The sequence below is a fragment of the Monodelphis domestica genome, chromosome 2, assembly GCF_027887165.1.
Source record: "Monodelphis domestica isolate mMonDom1 chromosome 2, mMonDom1.pri, whole genome shotgun sequence".
NCBI lineage: Eukaryota > Metazoa > Chordata > Mammalia > Didelphimorphia > Didelphidae > Monodelphis > Monodelphis domestica.
In genome coordinates this window covers 75,872,262-75,891,360 of record NC_077228.1, presented here as the reverse complement: position 1 = coordinate 75,891,360, position 19,099 = coordinate 75,872,262, and the positions used below count along the sequence as shown (strand labels likewise).

At 37.4% G+C, this 19,099-nt stretch overlaps 1 protein-coding gene across 1 annotated transcript in view; it reads right to left on the bottom strand.

Moving 5' to 3' along the window:
* The window catches only part of SOAT1 (sterol O-acyltransferase 1), a 77,694-nt gene that overhangs the window by 39,766 nt on the left and 18,829 nt on the right, over nucleotides 1-19,099 (bottom strand). The window contains exon 3 of the mRNA XM_007480882.3: nucleotides 9,389-9,447. Coding sequence (XP_007480944.1) covers nucleotides 9,389-9,447 — 59 coding nt within the window. The remainder of the gene's footprint in view (nucleotides 1-9,388; nucleotides 9,448-19,099) is intronic.

Here is a 19,099-nt window from a genome sequence, read left to right as displayed (position 1 = left end):
TCAAAAAGAAACTTTAAAAATCTTCCCTGGCCTTCTAACTAAATGATGATGATTGGTAATGGGAGCAGATGGCTTTATCCTCCCCCAAAATATTTTATTCTGCCATCCCCCACCTCCATTAATGTTTAAAAAAAAAATTAACACCTTTTTTACGGTTTTGAGTTTCAAATTATCTCCCTTTCCTTTCTCCTTCTTCCTTCTACCTCCCCTTGTGAAGACAAATAATTTGTTATGGGTGGTATAGACATATTTCCATATTAGTCATGTTGTGAAAGCACACACAGACCAAAAATAAATAAGAAAAATAAAGTTTTAAAAAAATATGCATTGGTCTGATTTAGACTCCCTCAGTTATTTCTCTGGAAGTGGATAACATTTTTCATCATTATTCCTTCAGAATGGTCTTACACCATTGTAGTGCTAAGAGTAGCTAAGTTTTTCATAGTCCAATATTGCTGTTACGGTGTACAATGTTCTCCTGGTTCTGCTCGTTTAATTTTCATCAGTTCATGAATTTGTTCTAGGTTTTTCTGAAAGCATCTTTCTGGTCATCTCTTATAGAACACTACTGCTCTATCATAATCCTCTACCAAAACTTGTTCAGCCATTCCCAAATTGATAGGCATCCCTTCAATTTCTCATTCTTTGCCACCATTAAGGTTGCTAGAAATATTTTTGTAACTATAGGTTCTTTTCCTCTTTTAAAAAATCTTTTTGGGATTCAAATATATTAGTGATGTGGCTGGGTCAAAGCCTATTCCATTTTGTAGTCTTTTGGACAAAGTTCCTAAATGTTCTCTAAAATGGAGAGATGTTTTTTGTTGTTCCCTATGGTCATAAGTACAAAATTCATTGTGAAGAAACAAAAATGACAGATGATTTCATAAAACTATGCCTCTTCAGTCCTATTCCATTAACTTGTAAAATTAGTATACTAAGACTTATAAGACTTCACAAATTGAACATAACATATGATGAATTTGGCTATAATAGTAATTTATTTGGAAAAAAGAGAATGAAGACTATGTATATATCTAAAATTTTTATTAGATTATATAATTTCCATTCGGAAAAATTTAATCTCATAAACAAGAAACAAGTGGGTCCACAGTAAGGAATAGCATGTATCTTATGATAGTTATTTGTAGTCTCAAATCCAAATTATCCTTGCTAGTCACTTTTTTACCCAACAGCATATTAAAATGTTGCAACTTAATTCTACTGCAATATTCCCTTCATATAAATAAGTTGCCATCTCCATGATACAGAATATAGAAGTATTATAGAAGTATCCCTTTATTAGGGTGTGAATGACTATTTGATACTGGAATAAAATTATACTAAGCTCAATTTGATTATAAATTCTTTGAGAAGAAGGTCTGAGTTTAATCTTCACACCTCAGGATTTTTCACATAGGAGGCATTTAATCAAGGACTTCTAAATTGAATAACTTGTCTGTTTGATTTGAAAAGAGAAATTAGAAAAAAAAAAGCCTAAGCTATAACATCATTGTCTTCTCAGTGGTAGAAATAAAGTATATCTGGAATCATTTTCTGCTCATTTTTAGCTCTGTATTCTATGTAACTTTCAGGAAGCTTTAACATCATTGTCTTCTCAGTGGTAGAAATAAAGTATATCTGGAATCATTTTCTGCTCATTTTTAGCTTGTATTCTATGTAACTTTCAGGAAACTAGCAGGTCATTCACTGGCTTCCTGGTGAAACATGACTCCACTTTTAGGATGCTAACAATAAAGTCTGGGTCTTTACTAAGTTACATACAGTTACTAAACGTTGGGGGAGGAATTTGAACTAATTTCTTGAAATTCCAAATTCAGCACTTTTCTCACAAAAAATGGGCCTTTGCAAAAAAATTTTGAGACATGAAGAGTAACATTGTCAGACCCACACATTTGAATCCCATGAATCTGCCTCATATTCAAGCCAAGTCAATAAATACTTATTAAAACACCTATTATGTCAGTCACTGTGCTAAAGTCTGGGGATACAAAGTCAATCCTTACCCTTGAAGAGTTCTGTTTAACATAGAAGATGATATACAAACAATTGTGTACCAAAAGGATATTAACAGGATCAATTGAGATTAACATAGGGGGGAGGGGTATCACTAAGATTAAGGAAGACTAGGAAAGGGTTCTTGCAGAAAGGGGGACTTAATCTGAAACTTCAGCAGGAAAGCCAGGAGGCAGATGAGAAAGTACATTCTAGGCATGAGGGACAGCCAAAGAAAGTGGAAGATGGAGGTCTCCTACAAAGAAAAGTAAGAAAAGCAAGAAGTCGGGGTCACTGGATAGTAGAAAATGTTAGGGAAGGAGTAAAGATTTTATATTTGAGCCTGGACCCACTAGACTTTGATTGATACCCTCAGACTTGTGCTTTAGGAAGATGAACATGACAGCTGAGAAGAGGATGGCTTGGAGGAGAACTACTCATAGCTGGAAATGTAGTCTTTTATCTTGTTCTCCTGATTATTTCTGCAACCTAGTTCTTGGTTGAAATAACCAGTTAAAAGAATATCTTAATTCCCTTAATGATGTTTAAGACTCAAAATTTTATCTGTTTTGAATTATATCAAAAACAAACTCTATTTATACCTTCTCAAGTACTGTGAGACACCAGTGAAACAACCCTATGTGAAATAAATTTACATTCAAATAAGGGGAAAATGTACATATAAAAATACAGGCAGCAAAAGTATAAAGTCAAAACAAATATATACACACTAATTATATGCAAGGCAGTTTAGATAGGAGGACAGTAAGTAGTTGGGGGGATGGACACCCCCTTAGTGATGATTTTTTAAAGATATGGGGCACTTTGGCATGTTTGAAAACAGGAACAAGTAGATGGGAAGAGATTAGAGAAGACTTTTTTTGACTCCTCCAGCTACACTCACTTTGGATTTCTTTGACTTCTCTAGAATAATATCTGCCCCCATGCCAGATATTACCCCATTTTCAGCTTTCTTATGTGTTATCTTTCTCCCATTGGACTATAAAAGTTCCTTGAGGGCAGAAGCCATTCCCACAACATCTGACATATTTAGCAAGTGCCTGATAAATGTTTGCTATCTATTGACTGAAAAAGGGAATGGGAAAGAAAAAGGAATGAGATAAAAAGCAACTTTCCCATCATTCTCCTGCCAGTAAGAAACATGAGTATAGATAGAATTCAAGTATGAACACAATTCCTCATTTAGCATTATATTAGCATGGCGTATTTGTTCTCTAAATATTTTAACTAGATACATTCAACTCCAAGGCACAGAAACAATATTTTGTGCATAGAGATTTCCATAGAATAAAGTATTTTATAGATTTACTCCCCTACATGATGTTTATGTTAAACATGAAAATCAGGCAGGAGAAAGGGGAGACACATTTTCATGAAAAAATAACAGAGTTAGAGGAATATTATGAAATGGATGCCAAAGTGTTTTTGGCTAGAAAATACCTGAGAACTACTGCACTAGACCTACCTTTCTCAACTACACAAATTCTATTAAGACTTAAGTACCTTATGTTTTAATATACAGGTTATTTTATGTTTATATACTATCTTTACTCCAAATAAGTGTCAAATCATTCAACAGCATACTTTATTGAGGCAATCTACTAGGGGAAAAAATCCTTAAAATGCATTGGGGTGGGTGCAGCTAGGTAGTTCAGTGGCTAGAGAGCCACCCTGGGGGAGAGGAGGTCCTAGATTCAAATCTGGCCTCAGACACTTCCTAGCTCTGTGACCCTAGGCAAGTCAGCCATTGTCTAGCTCTTATAATAGTACTCTTCTGCCTTGGACCCAATATACAGTATTGATTCTGAGACAGAAAGTAAGGCTTAAAAAGAAAATAAAGGGGGGGGATGTATTACTCAGAATGGTGACACTAAGGAAGAGTAATGTTAATCTGCAACTCCCCAAATCATATGATTCTTACTCACAGCTTCGTCACTCACTGAATTGTGTAATATCCTTTGCTACTGTTGATTTAAAATGCTGTACCAAGTGGAAAAGACTAATCTCTTGTACTAAAGATATATTTCTAATGGAAGTCAAGTTGCAAAAAGTAGAAAAGAGGATCATAAGCCAAGAGGTTATATAGGGACTTCAGGGGCCATACCTCATTTTACTAAAAGGGAAAAGGATGCCTAAGGTCAAATACTTGGTGGCTTGACCTCTATGCATCCTTTGGCACTGTGGCTCAATCAGTCTCTCCTAAGTGATACTCTTCTTCTCTTGAGGTTTTTGGAACACCACTTTCTTCTGGTTTTCCTACCTATCTGATCACTCCATCTTAAGTTTTCTCTGCCAGAACCTCATCCAAGTGCCTTCAGGTCTCTTGTCTTAGGTTTTTTTCTCTTCTCTCCCTCTATACTACTATGGTTGGTAATCTCATCAGTTCCCATGAACTTAATTATTCTTTTTATACTGCTGATATATCCAAATCTACCTATCCTATGCCCTAACTTCCCTTCTCATCTCCAGGCTCACATCAGCAAATGCTTTTCAGATATCCTGAACTGATGTCCTCTAGGCACCTTAAACATACATGTTCAAAGCAGAACTCATCTTCCTCTCTAAATCCTCCCTACTCCTACACTATCCCTCATCTCTACATATCCAAACTGTTGCCAAAGGCTGTTGATTTTATCTTTGCCACATCTCATGCCAGGAGTGCAGGCCTTCATCACTTCACACCCAGACTATTGCAATAGCCTGTGGTGAGTTTGCCTGTCAAGACTCTCCCATGTCAATCTACAATCCATCCTCTGTTCATACACTCCCTAAAAACAGGTCCAATCATGTCAACATCTTACTCAAAAACTCCAATGGCTCCCTAGTCTGCAGGATCAAATACAAAATGCTGTTTCAAGTTCAAAATTCTTCATAAATAAATCTCTCCTAACTCTCTGGGGTCTTCTTAAATCTTACCTACCACCATGTATTCTTTGATCTTTCTTGATTCCAGACTTTTTCTCTGGCTAACTTCCTTCTCATCTCTGCTTACTGGCTTCCTTCAAGTCCCAAGTAAAATCTCTTATTTTATGGGAAGCCTTTCCTAATCCCTCTTAATTCTAGTGTGTTCCTTTTGTTAATTATTTCATATTTATCCTGAATAAAGCCTACTTTTTAATATATGTTTGCATTTTATCTCTTCCAGTAGATTATTGGCCTTGAGAACAGGGACTTTCTTTTGACTCTTTTTGTCTCTAGAGCTTAGTAAAGTTCTTGGCACATAGTAGGAACTTAATGTTTATTGACTGTTTAAAAGAAAAAGTCTAAGGCTTTTTAATCAAGATACTAATTTTTCAAATAGATCCGTGACCTTACTGATTGAGCAGTTCCTTCTAACAATGTGGCTTGCAAGCTATCCTTGCCTTATCCTGTGCAACTCTCACCTACATTTGCAAAGTTCAAGGGGATACATTCACACTGTACAAGGCTGATTTTTGCCAAGATCCTAGTGGCCCTCCACCTGTCCTCCCTCAGTCTTGCCATGTGAACAACCCATCTTCTCCTTCTGTCACTCAATTCTTCTTGCCCTTGCTCACCCACCATGTACCTTCCCATTGCCCCTCTGCTTGAGGTTCACCTTCAGTCTATTTGCAAGCAGGAATGGTTCAGGACTTGTTGCCATACTGATAAAATCTCCATATCGAATAAAAGAGCTTTTGCCAATATGAAAATTATGGTATCAATAAAAATGCTCTGTAATTTTTCAGAAGAAATCTAGCCCACCTTTGTCCTCCTTTTTCAAATAGAAGCCCAGCTCATTCATCATCAGTAATTTATGTCCCAGATACATACTAACAGACAACCTTCGTAAGGTGTCCATTCAGATGAGTATTGAAATCTGGGCAATCCATATCCTGGAACAATTGAGCTTTGCTGTATAGACAAGCTCCTTGGAGTGATTCAAAATTTCTTCCAAGAAAACTTTGCAGTGGCTTGAGGACTGATGTAGTCAGCATAAAGTTCTCTATACCCAGGAGCAGATAGAGGACCTCACCATTTCCAGGGAAGCCTCATGAAGCCTGTACTCTGCAAAAGATCTCTTCCATCAGTCACCAGTATTTTTGACAATCCTATACCTTGGTGTGTGTTATGCCTCATATATTTATTATGTAGGGCAGTGATGACCTTTTAGAGACAGAGTGCCAGGCCTGCCCCACCTCCACTCTCCAGAGACTGAGTGCCATGCCCTGACATATGCTGGGTACACCCCCACCTTTACCCCACACAAGGGAGGGAGAAGTGCTCCCACTGGGCTGCTGGACAGAGGGCTGGGTGAAGTGAGGAATGTCCTCAGCAAGTGTAGAGAGGGAGAGGGGTCTGGTCAGAGCGCTCCACTCCCTTCCTACTCTGCTACCTGTAAAGTCACCAACCTTACCCCTGTGCACTCCATTGGGCTGCTGGGCAGAGGGGCCAGGGATGTAAAAAAATGTCATCAGGCATAAGGGGAGTGGCTCCAACCAAATCCCTCTGCCTTTCTTGTAAGGCACGAAGGGGGTGGAAAGTGGGGAAGGAGGATGGCCAGGTGTCCACAGAGAGTACTCTGAGGGCCACCTTTGGTACCCATGCCATAGGGTCGCCATCACTGATGTAAGGGTTACCATCTTGGCGCTCCCTCCCCTTAGATCTTTCCACCCTCTGAATAGAGAGAGTATTTATCAGAAAATTGCTCATAGATCCTCCAGGGACAAATGGTGCCCCAGGCAATCACTTCATCAATGTGCTCTTCTGACTTCATCATTTCCCCAGGCCAGTTACCTCCATCCTCACTACATTTGTGCTATCTTTAGCACTACATTGCGCTATCACCCATTAGATGGTGAGCTCCTAAAGGGCAAAAATCTTTTTGTCTTTCTTTGAATCCCTAGCACTTAGCACAAGGCGGGGCATATATGTTTAGTGACTGAATGAATAAGGTCTTTTCTTTCATTTTCTCTTCTAAGGAATCTTAAATAACCTTGATTTATAGGAGATCAAAAAGTTGTAGTCCATTGCTTAATATCAACTGTAGAAACCTGCTTGTTCCCTACTAATGTACTCACTTTCAATTTGCTGATGGATAACCCTCATTGAGATTTTGGTACAGGCAGTAGACGTAAATCAATAGTTGCTGCTGTTGTCTTGATGATCTTTTTTAGCTAGCGTCTAAGGTTTTTTCTACACCTTCCCTCTGCAGACACTCACTAGTTCAGTCTCAATGCTGTCACAATTTTGCTTTTTATTAGCACAAATATGCACCCTAAGCAGGCAACTGGGTAGCTCAGTGGATTGAGAACCAGGCCTAGAGATAGGAGGTCCTAGGTTCAAATCTGGCCTCAGCTACTTTCTAGCTGTGTGACCCTGGGCAAGTCACTTGACCCCCATTGCCTAGCCCTTACCACTCTTCTGCCTTGGAGCCAATACACAGTATTGACTCCAAGAGGGAAGGTAAGGGTTTAAAAAAAAAAGAATATCTTGCTAATATCTTCATAAAATGAGTCTCCAGACACCCTATTGATTAATAAATTAAGCTTCTCACCAGGGTGGTCCTTCCTAGTAAAAGACATGCTGAGCTGAAGTTACAGGAGGTTTTTATAGGTTTACATATGTGCAAGATGGAATGTAAGCTTAAACAACATTGTGAATGATATAGTGCCTTACAGAATACTATTAGAAGGTAAGGGTTTAAAAAAAAACAAAAAGAAAAAGAAAAACAAATATCCACCCTATTCACTTGATCCATTTTGTCTACTTTCACTTATTCAGTGCCATAGTTATCAAACTACTAAAAAACTTTTATAGAAATAGAAAAAATTATAACAAAAGTTCATTTGGAAAAACAAAAGATTATCAAGGGAACTCATTAAAAAAATGTGAAGGATGAGGGTCTAGCAGTACCAGATCTTAAACTGTACTATAAAGCAGTGATCATCAAAACAATATGGTACTGGCTAAGAGACAGAAGGGAGGATCAGTGGAATAGACTTGGAGTAAATGACATCAGCAAGATAGTCTGATATAACCCAAAGATCCCAGCTTTTGTGACAAAAACCCACTATTTGACAAAAACTGCTAGGAAAAATTGGAAAACAGTATGAGAAAAATTAGGTTTTGTGGAAGTGAGAAATTGAGAATGATTCTGTAGCAGGAGTTTGGAGCAGCTGAAACTGATAACCTGTCACTCAAACGAGAGTATTCTATTTAGAATGTGACCGGGAGAAGCAGTTGGAAGAGACCAACTGAATACTGGATCTTTTCTGGCTTGAAAAGAGGGAAGAAGGCTGTTCTCTCTTGACTTTGGAGACTGAAGTCTGAAGGTGGTTTTGGCTTTGAAGACAGAAGAAAGAAGGACAAAAGTCCAGATCTATATCTGATTTGCTCTGTTGTGATAGTGACTGAACTATATTTCACCATCCTCCAACCTAAAACTCATCTTAGTATTAGGGAAACCCCAAAATCCTCTTTCCTTCCATTCCTTCTCCTTCCCTGTCTTCCCCAAATAAACCCTTACTTAAGACAAAGAAGAGAAAGTATTTCATTGAGACACCATAAAACTCACCTTGAGTTGATTTATAGACACCAGAAGAGGGGAGGCTGAAGGGTGGAGAAGGGGAGGCTGAAAGGAGGGAAGAAGAGAAGGGAGGAAGAAAGTAGATAACAGCCTGATCTGTTAGTTATCAATTACCATTCAAAATAGTCCCTTATTACAGTTTGGATCAACATCTCACACCCTACACCTACACCAAGATAAATTCAGAATGGGTAAATGACTTAAATATAAAGAAGGAACTATAAGAAAATTAGGTAAACCTAGAATAGTATACCTGTCAGACCTATGGGAAAGGAAAGAACTTAAGACCAAGCAAGAGAAAGAGAATATTACAAAATGTAACTTGTCTTTCTAATTCCTTGCTTTCTGTCTTGGCAACAACTCTTAAGATAGAAGGGCAAGGGCTATAAGTAATAATTTGCTAGAAAATATCTAAAGTCAAATATAAATCCAAGTCTTCCTTGATTCCAAGCCTGGCACTCTATTCACAGTGCCACCTAGCTGCCCTAGGCATAATACCTTCAGAAATGTCAAACCCAGAGGCAGCTAGGTGACTTAGTGAATTGAGAGTCAAGTCTAGAGATGGGAGGTTCTAGTTTCAAATAATGACCTCAGACACTTCTATGTAATCCTGGAAAAGCCATTTAACCATCATTGCCTTAATCTGTAACACCTTTCAATCTTGGAACCAATACTTAATTCTAATTCTATTGATTCTAAGAAATATCTAACCCATCTTTTACACTCTGAACCTCAAAGTCAAATAATCATTTTTGCACAGATTTTACATTTGTAACATTTTAGTTCTGGAAGAAGTCAATTATTTACCTCTGCCTCTACTGTCAACAGTATCTTCTTTTTCAGGTGTTGTTCACTGTCAAATTTACCTAAAGAGGAAAAATCCAAGACGTCAGAGCAGGTTTTAATTACCTGATTTTTTAAGTTATGTGTCATCACATATAGGAAAATAAAAAATTATGAGTATCAATTTGTAAAAATGCTTTGGAAAAAGGCTACCCAAAACAAGGTTATTATTACTTTTATTTAAATCTTTAAGTAAATCATTTATAATAGCATAAATGTAAGTGCATAAAGATCACAATTTTGTCCCTACACTTTTTTAAAAGACAGAGAAAATTAATTTACAGAAATGTAGTATGAATTGCAGATTTTAGGCTAAAAGGAAAATGGCTTTAGGCCTTCAAGTAGGAACTCCACCATTAAGCAGAAAACAACTTTCCTACCCAAAACAAAACAAACCCCAAACCACAACAAAACAAACTTTAATCAAGATGACTCTAGAAGGAAGCAACTGAGTAGCTTAGTGCATTGAAATTCAGGTCTAGAGATAGGAAAGTCCTGGGTTAAAATCTAACCTGATACTTCCTAGCAATAGGATCTTGAGCAAGTTACTTAACCACAATTAACTAGCCCTTACAGCTCTTCTGCCTTGGCACCTATACTTAATATTTCCATGACCCAAGGTAAGAATTAAAAAAAAAAAAAAGCAAACAATGATTTTGGGGCAGTGAAGTGCTATCAGCCTATTAGGATCCATTCTCAGTCTTTCAATCTAACTTTTTAATTGTATGCTTTTTCATTTCCATCTTATACTAACATATTGTGTTTCCTGTTTTCAATTAATATGGAAATTGATCTTAAATTATTCAATGCATTGGGCTGGGGGTTGGAGAAAGGAAAGAAACAGAATACTACATCTAATAAGCCCAACATTAAAAAAAAAAACCTTTGTATTTTCCTTTGCCCTTTTAATTGAAGATTTATTAATCATTTATAAATGCGTAAGAATATAAATACAGGCTGCTGCCTTATAGGCAGGTATCACTAATCAATTTTACAAAATGCACACAAGTCAATGTCAGCAAAATAGTTTGTTAAATTTCATAAAGGTAAGCAGTAGGTACATTTTTTCCATTCTTTTCCTGGTCTTGTTCTCCAATTCTTGTGACCTTCAAAACCATGCCTGATTTACTGCTTGCTTTACTCCAGGAACTTTGTTCCCTGCCTGGAGCCTCCTCACTTGGAACAATTTACAGATGTGGGGCCCTAGGTTTACCTTGCACCCCCAAATTATAGAAGTGTTTCAGGCCAAACTTGTAAGCAGGAAAATTCCTTGCTTCCTTGTGACTACTAATCCTAAAACATCTGATAACTCCTGATAAGACCCTGTAATATCAAAGGGAAGGTCCCCTGAGAGAATTCTCGTCCTTGGATCATCCTTTAGGTCTTGAGATCGACACAGATACCACTCCAAGCTATGCTTTGACTGGGTGGCATCTAAGACATCTATTTGTCCCCTAAGCTATGAGGATCACCGCGTCTTCAAGCTGACCCCAGTCAGATAACTGATCCCCCTCCCCCCTTGTAAACCCCACTGTGCATACCCCACTGACTCATGTATCGCCCATTGTAAAGAGTATAAAGACCCCAGAATTGATGTCCTTGAGGAGGCAGCTTTCCATCTGTGCTGTCTTCCCAGCCAAATTCAACATGAATTCTAAATTAATAAATTCTTCTTTTTCTTTTTAAGCTAAGTTATGGAGTCTTGCGTTCCTGCAAAGGGTACTAATTCTGAACCCAGGGGTTTCGCCCCAAGCCCCCCACTACATTACCACTCCCCATGGACTATTCCTCCACAAAAGTCCACCTGTGCTTTCATTCTCTTCCAGGCCCCATTCCTGAATTCCTCCAGACTTCAAAACCATATCCCTGGATACCACCTTCAACACCACCCCTATTTCTCACCCACCCATTTCTTCTCTTTTTGCATGTGGTCTTCTCCAATTAATACTCTAAGTTTCTTGAGAACAGGACTATCTTTTCCCTTGTATTTGTAACCCCAGCACTCAGCAGTGCCTGAAACATGATAGGTATTCAATAAATGCTTATTTCTTCCTTCATCCAACTGGAAATAGACCTCTAAAAAAAAATTCTATCACTTTCAATCATAAGTAATGCCAGGGAGTATGAGATTCCTGATCACCCTCCATCTGGAAGCATGAAGATTTAGGAAGACAACAACAGCAATGAAAATTATTCAGCTATGCCTCAAGAGGATTTTAACCCAAAGTCACAAACATGAAAGGAAAATATAAACAAAATGAAAAGTTGAACTGAATTTTTCACCTGGGGGAAAAAAAACCTATTACTTAGGGGAAAAACATTTTCCTTTCTTGCTTTGTGAAATTTCTTATAAGCCTATAAAGCTAAACAGAAATGCCCAGAGATAAACATCCAACACTTTAAAGAGCCACATGCACCCTTAACTCAAGGCTTCAAAACATAGTCAACCCTGAAATAGTGATAAGCCAGATTTTGAAGGTCGTCTCATCTTTGGTCTAAATGCCTAGATCAGATATCACTGAATGAGAACATTAGGACTAGTTTGTTATTATCTAACAAAAATATAGAGCTACCAAAATAAATAATCTTTGAATAAGGACATTTAAGACTTTCAGCAAGCCTTTTTTTTTTAAACATTATTTTATTTGATCATTTTCAAACATTATTCATTAGAAACAAAGATCATTTTCTTTTCCTCCCCCCCCCCCCCCATTGGCGATGCATGATTTCTCTGGGTATCACATGTGTCCTCGATCCAAACCCATTTCCGTGCTATTGGTTTTCACATTAGGGTGTTCATTCAGAGTCCTTCCTCAACCATATCCCCTCCTTCCCTGCAGTCAAGCCGCTGCCACTCCTCTGCCCGGTGACTTAACTCCCACCCGTTTGCCCCCTGCAGCAAGCCTTTTTTGTATTCATCTAATTCTTAGCTTTTAAGCTACTTATATCACCAGTTTAATACTTCTCAACACTAATAAAAAATGATGCATTATATGTGAACTATACATGTGTATATATATTATTTGGAACTAGAAAATAAAATATTTGAATAGGTCAAATTTTAGATAAATGAAGCTCTTTCCTTTGAATTCTAAGATTTTCTTAAGAAAATATCTCCTGAATATACAAAATATATTTAATATAATTTATTAACTTTATTATTAATTAATGCTTTCTCTTCTTTCCTAAAGTCTTTCTTATTCTTTGTTTTCTTGTCTGCTCTCAGTGGGTTGACTCCAAAAGAACACACATCCTCTCTCCCCACCACTCCAAACCAATGTATCTCTCAGCAAATCTGCTATAACCAAGGAAGAATTAAAAGTTACCAAGAGAAAAACACACAGTAAAATTTAGCTAAATAATTAAATTTTATAGAAAGTACTAAATCAACAGTTTGGGATAAGGATCTCTCCCCTCCATGTTAACAAAAATTAAGTTCTGTGTTCCTAATTCCAAGGATACCAGAAATCTGACCACTAAATAACCAGGTATATTACCATAATACAAAAAAACTCCCTAATTAAAAAGGCCCTTCAGAAATTCTATGGTCTAGTTTTATTTCTTTCCATTGGGTAAAATATTATTATTTTCATTCTAAGTATGAGAACTTTAAAAAAATAAACATGTATATAAATTATAAATTTCACACCTAATTTTTATGTGTATATTTAAGATTACATACTAGAAGCCATAGTTCTTTACTATAAAGATTTTGGCATATCCCAGTTGAAAACAAATTCCACAAAATAAAATCATGTATTAAAGAAAAAACCATACCCAATATGTTCATTCTGTCCTCACAAACCTGTGCTATAAAAGAATTTCACTGTAGTTTGGTGAAAGTCACATTTTTTTACAACTAGAAAAGCTTTATCAATAATCTAATTTAACATTCCTCATTTTTACAGGAGTTATCAAGACCATAAATGTTAAGAGCCCAAGGTCACAAAGCTTGTTAATAAGAAAGACAAGGCTAGAATCTATCTTTAAATAAAACCCAGTGCTCTGAAATATAACAAGAAAAAAGTTTATTGCCCTTAGGGGACTTAAGTGAGTTCTCTTCAATAATAATAAAAGCTAGAATTTATACAGCACTTTAAGGTTTGTGAAGAGTATTACAATCCTCTCATGTATCACAACAACCTTTACAGTTAACTCCATTTTACAGATGAAGACACTGGCTAAGTGGCTTGCCCAAGATTACATAACTAGTAACTGAAATGGGATCTACATTCAAGTCTTCAGGATTCTGGGTCCTATCCCATTGAAAAAAATTATCTAAACAGAATATAGAACAATGCATATTTTCAGGTCAAAACTTTTGTCATCACAGTGGTCTACCTTCAAATTTCTCTTCTACTTAATCTTATCTCCCTATTCCCACACACCAACAAAAATATACATTATCCTATATTCTGTTTAGTTTTGTATTTTAAGCCTCTGTAAACTCTTCCAACCAGATCTCATCCTCTACTCACTTTTCTCCACCAACTTCCTTAATTTTATATCCATGCAGAGTGCTAAGCTTTGCCCCTCCTTCACTGAAATAGAGAAGCCACAAATATAGAATATGCCCACTTAGATGATTTGCCATTCCAAAAACGCTTTTTCAAGTTTTGTAAACATGTTTGCCACATTATATTTAGGTTACGTGCTATGAAATCCCACTAAAGTTCAAAAACTTTTTTCACTGATACTCTCGCTCTTAGTTGTATCAGAATCCTTCTAATTCTATTGTCATTGACACCCACAAAGTCCAGGTTTCTTATGGTTGTTCCTCAGTGGGGAATGGCTCCTCTCTTGAGAAATTCCCTAATTTTGGCCGCTAGTGTTCTCTACCATGATTATACTTAAGTAAAGTGAATTAATGCAGTGACCTACTGGCTAATGTATTAATCAAAATCTGCTTCCCTTTGTAGAAACCAAATATCAGGACTGTGCTTTCTTGTGGGAAAGTCAGTCGGCTCAGAGATCAGAGTCCAAAACAACATATGGTCAATGTACATGAGGAAATGACCCTTACTAATAACAATAGAGAGCTAAATCCAGTATAGGTTAAATATAATGTACAATGAACAATATGGAATATCCTACATGCAAATGCTAATGACACATCTGGCTTCTGTAAGATAAGGCTTGCTTACTCTTGTTATTATATCACACTAATAGTATTCTGTAAGGCACTATATCATTCACAATGTTGTTTAAGCTTACATTCCATCTTGCACATATGTAAACCTATAAAAACCTCCTGTAACTTCAGCTCAGCATGTCTTTTACTAGGAAGGACCACCCTGGTGAGAAGCTTAATTTATTAATCAATAGGGTGTCTGGAGACTCATTTTATGAAGATATTAGCAAGATATTCTTTTTTTTTTAAACCCTTACCTTCCCTCTTGGAGTCAATACTGTGTATTGGCTCCAAGGCAGAAGAGTGGTAAGGGCTAGGCAATGGGGGTCAAGTGACTTGCCCAGGGTCACACAACTGGAAAGTGTCTGAGGTCATATTTGAACCTAGGACCTCCTGTCTCTAGGCCTAGCTCTCAACACACTGAGCTACCCAGCTGCCCCCTATATTCTTGTCTGATCTAGTGAACTGTCTAGATCTATCTACCTCTCTAGAATCAGTTTGCCTATGGCATGAGAATTAAAGAAGTAAAAGAGGCTAAGTGGTGGAGATTTTTGCACTTGGTTAAGTTCAGTCATAATTATAAATCCTTGTTTATATGGGACTTTGTAAAGGATCTTTGGTTATCCGCTATCCAGCCCCTGATTTCTAAGAAAAAATTTAAAAGTGATACAAAATAGAAAGGTTTATTCCAAGGGCCAAAACAAATCTAAAAATTTCCACAAAATTATAATTACTAAGATGAATCAATCAATCCAAATTAACGAGTAGAGGAAATGAAGTTATCATTGTGTTGTGAAGCTTATAAATAATATGGTAAGAACCCAAAGTACAAGAGAAAGTAAAATGATGGAATATGACAATGGCCAAGCTAAGCAGATTTTATAGTCCCTCAAGCATGTTATGGATAGATCTATGTGCAAAGACACCATGCAAGATACAAAACTTAGATAAGACAAATAGTCTCAGGCAAGATAAGTGAAAAAGATCAGTGCACTAATAAATAGTAGAAGCTGTTTGAAATAGGCAAGGTACTTCTCTTTCACAGAATGTGCCATGCTTGTAATTTACTTCCAGTTTTAAGTAAACTTTCCCCCCTTCCCCCCTGAGGTAAAACATTAGTTTCCCCAGCCCTGTGGAGAGGGAGTTAGGAGGCTAATCATTACCTAAGGAAAATACACTTGTTTTTACCAGATACTGGAAATTGGCTGGAAGTTTGTGAGTTCCGAAGATGGAGGCAGCTAAAAGCAGGAACAAAGTAGGAGCAGGAGTAAGCAGCATAGGCAGCAGCAATGAAAGGTAGCAGCAAGGAATGAGAAATGCAGGCTCAATCAGATGGGCAAGAGAAGCGGGTTGGGGGGCAGCTGGGTAGCTCAGTGGATTGAGAACCAGTCCTAGAGACGGGAGGTCCTAGGTTCAAATCTGGCTTCATACACTTCCCAGCTGTGTGACCCTGGGCAAGTCACTTGACCCCCATTGCCTAGCCCTTACCACTCTTCTGCCTTGGAGCCAATACACAGTATTGACTCCAAGACAGAAGGTAAGGGTTTTATTTAAAAAAAAAAAAAAAAGAGAGAGAGAGAAGCGGGTTATCTCTTCTCAGCCAAGAATCCTAGGCTCCTCAAACTAGTAGCCAGTAGGAAGGACAACCAGCAAAAAATAGGGGTGGGTGGGAGAACCACCAACAAAGAAACTGGCAGGAGCAGGGCAGCCGCTCAGGTAGAGTTCTCTTGGATTTTGAGGGGGGGTGAGGGTGGGGTGGTGGTGGAGTGGCGAAAAGCCTTGGCAGGAGAAAAGTGGCTTAAAAAAAAATTTATCGAGGATATCTTCTGGTTGCCATCAATGTAAAAATTAAAATTAATGTAAAATAATAAAAATAATATATTTTAAGGAATTTATTAAATGATCATTAGAAATCAAGGAATAAAGAGGATATGAAACAAAGACCATGATCATTAGAAATCAAGGAATAAAGAGGATATAAAACAAAGACCACGTGCCCAAGCTGATCAACCAAGCTTGGGACAAGAAGAGGTGGAACGTTCCATGTCCCCACCTAATATCCCCCTGTCTCCAAGGGGGATATTATAATGACAGAAAGTTGGTGGGCTCCTGGGAAATGTAGTTCTTTTTTTTGGGTAAGAGATGTTCAATTATACACTATCTATATCTAATTTTTTTCTAATTATATCCCATTACTTATTATGTATTAAGTGCTTAATAAATGCTTTTTTGGTCATTTTTTCCATCTTCTTTTTGCTGGCTTCTTTTCTTCCAAATGATCCTTAAAACTTTTAGGGGAAAACCAGGTGGCTCAGTGGATTGAAGGTCAGGCCCAGAGAAAGGAGGTCCTGGGTTAAAATATGGCCTCAGATACTTCCTAGCTATGTGACCCTGGACAAGTCACTTAACCCCCATTGCCTAGCCCTTACCACTCTTCTGCCTCAGAACCAATATCCAGTATTGATTCTAAGATAGAAGGGAAGGGTTTAAATCAAAAATTAAGAACTTTGCTTTTACTTCATAGATGGAGATCTGAAAAGATCCTAAAGGGTCCTCTCCTTTTTCAGAAAAAAAAAAACAAAAAAAACAAGAGTCACACCCAGGAATACAAAATAATTTGCCAAAGGTTACATAGACCGTGAGGGGCAGAGCTAATATTTTAGTCCAGATTTCTAGACATCAAATCCAGTATTCATCCCACTATACCACTCTACCAGTTTTATCATGATTAGAATTAGATCTAGAATAACTTCCCCTTTGGGGCTAGTGTCTTTTGTATGAGGTATGGCTTTCCAGATCCAAAATCCAATGCAGAGTTGATTGTCCTTCCAATATTGCAGTTACTAAGTACAATGTTTTCTTGGTTCTGCTTACTTCATGTTGAAGTGCTTAGGAGTTACAAGTGTATCATTTTCCTAGGAATATAAATAATTTAACATTATGGAGTCCATTATGATTTATTTCTCTTTCCAATTTATGCTTTTTTATGCCCTCTTGAGTCTTAATATCAACATTTATATTCAGCTCTGGTTTTTTCATCAGGAATGTTTTAAAGTCTTCTATTTCATTAAATATTCACCTTTTCCTCTGAAGGATTTGGGGGGGTAGGGGAGGGCGGCTGGATATGTGATTCTTGGTTGTGATTCTAGTTCCTTTTGGAAGTGTCTGAGGCCACATTTGAACCCAGGACCTCCCATGTCTAGGCCTGGCTCTCAATCCCCTGAGCCACCCAGCTGCCTCCAGAAACTCTTAATGCTATCTATCCACTGTTTTTCATTACTATGGAATAGGTTTTCCTATTAAATCCTAGTCATTGTCCAGGGAAACAAAGAACTCCAAACAAAGTTTGCATAGTTAAAGAATTCAAGAAAATCAGGAGTTCTGAAACCTAAGGCTAAAGGGACATTAGAAGTCATCCAGTGCAAGCCCCTCATTTTGCAGATGAGAAAATTGAAGGAGATTTAGAGAACCCAAGGAGATTTAGTGGCCAGACTTAAGGTTACTCAGGCAGGAAGCACAGAGATAGACTTTTAAGTTCAAATAACCTGACTATCTAGGCTCTTCTTGCCTCTGTCCTATACAGATATTTCCTAATTTGTACTACCTTATCTTATGATAACAAATGCCACAGTAGTGTAAAAATAATAGTGATAACTGTAAACCTAACAAAGCAATGAATTGATTATGTGTTAAAAACTGATTTAGATACACTGCTTGCTATGCTTACAAAGTATTTTCATTTTATAACAGTGAAATGAAGCTCATAAGTGAAATTTTCAGGGCCAGGAGTAAGGATGCTAAAGAGACTCTTGTTATAAAAAATAAAATATTTATTGAAAATATAAGGACAAAAAAAGATGTCTAACTCTAAGGGACTCTAGCTCCACCCAAATAAAACTCCCTGGTTCCACAAGGAACCACTTCTCCTGTTTCCAGAGGCTACATTGATCCTTCCTGATCTGACTGACCCAACTTTTAACTATTCTAAATAAAGTAACACTATTATCCTTAGAATTCTTAAATTTGTCTCCAAATTATAAAAAATAACAAAGCCTAGCTAGCTCAGTAAGAACCAAGTTAGGACTCTGGCCTTAACAGCCTCAGAGTCCAAACCAAAGACCAGGTCTTTCTTTGGTCTTCTCAGATATAAAAACAATTTATATAACAGCAAGAGATAGTCACTAGTGCTTTCCCAAGTTGGAAAAGGAAAATCACTTAACTCCTTCAGGTTTTTCCCTCCTTTTCTTCTACCTCAGACAGTGAGGAGAGAGAGAAAAAATGTCACCTCTTCCAACACTCAGAGAGTAAGTAACTGCTACCCCCTGAGAGTAACTGCCATTCTCAGAGACCAATTGCCACAGAAAAACTGTTAAAACTTCCCCCCACAAGACATTTGAAATTGACACTGTCTTAGATCTGCTTCAAACTCCAATTCTTTCTCAAGCCAGCTTCTCTACTTCTTTATCTCTAAACTAAGACCCAATTTCTAATATCATTCTTATAGTAGCCAAGAAGGAACAGAATAAAAGTTTGTTAAGCAGTAA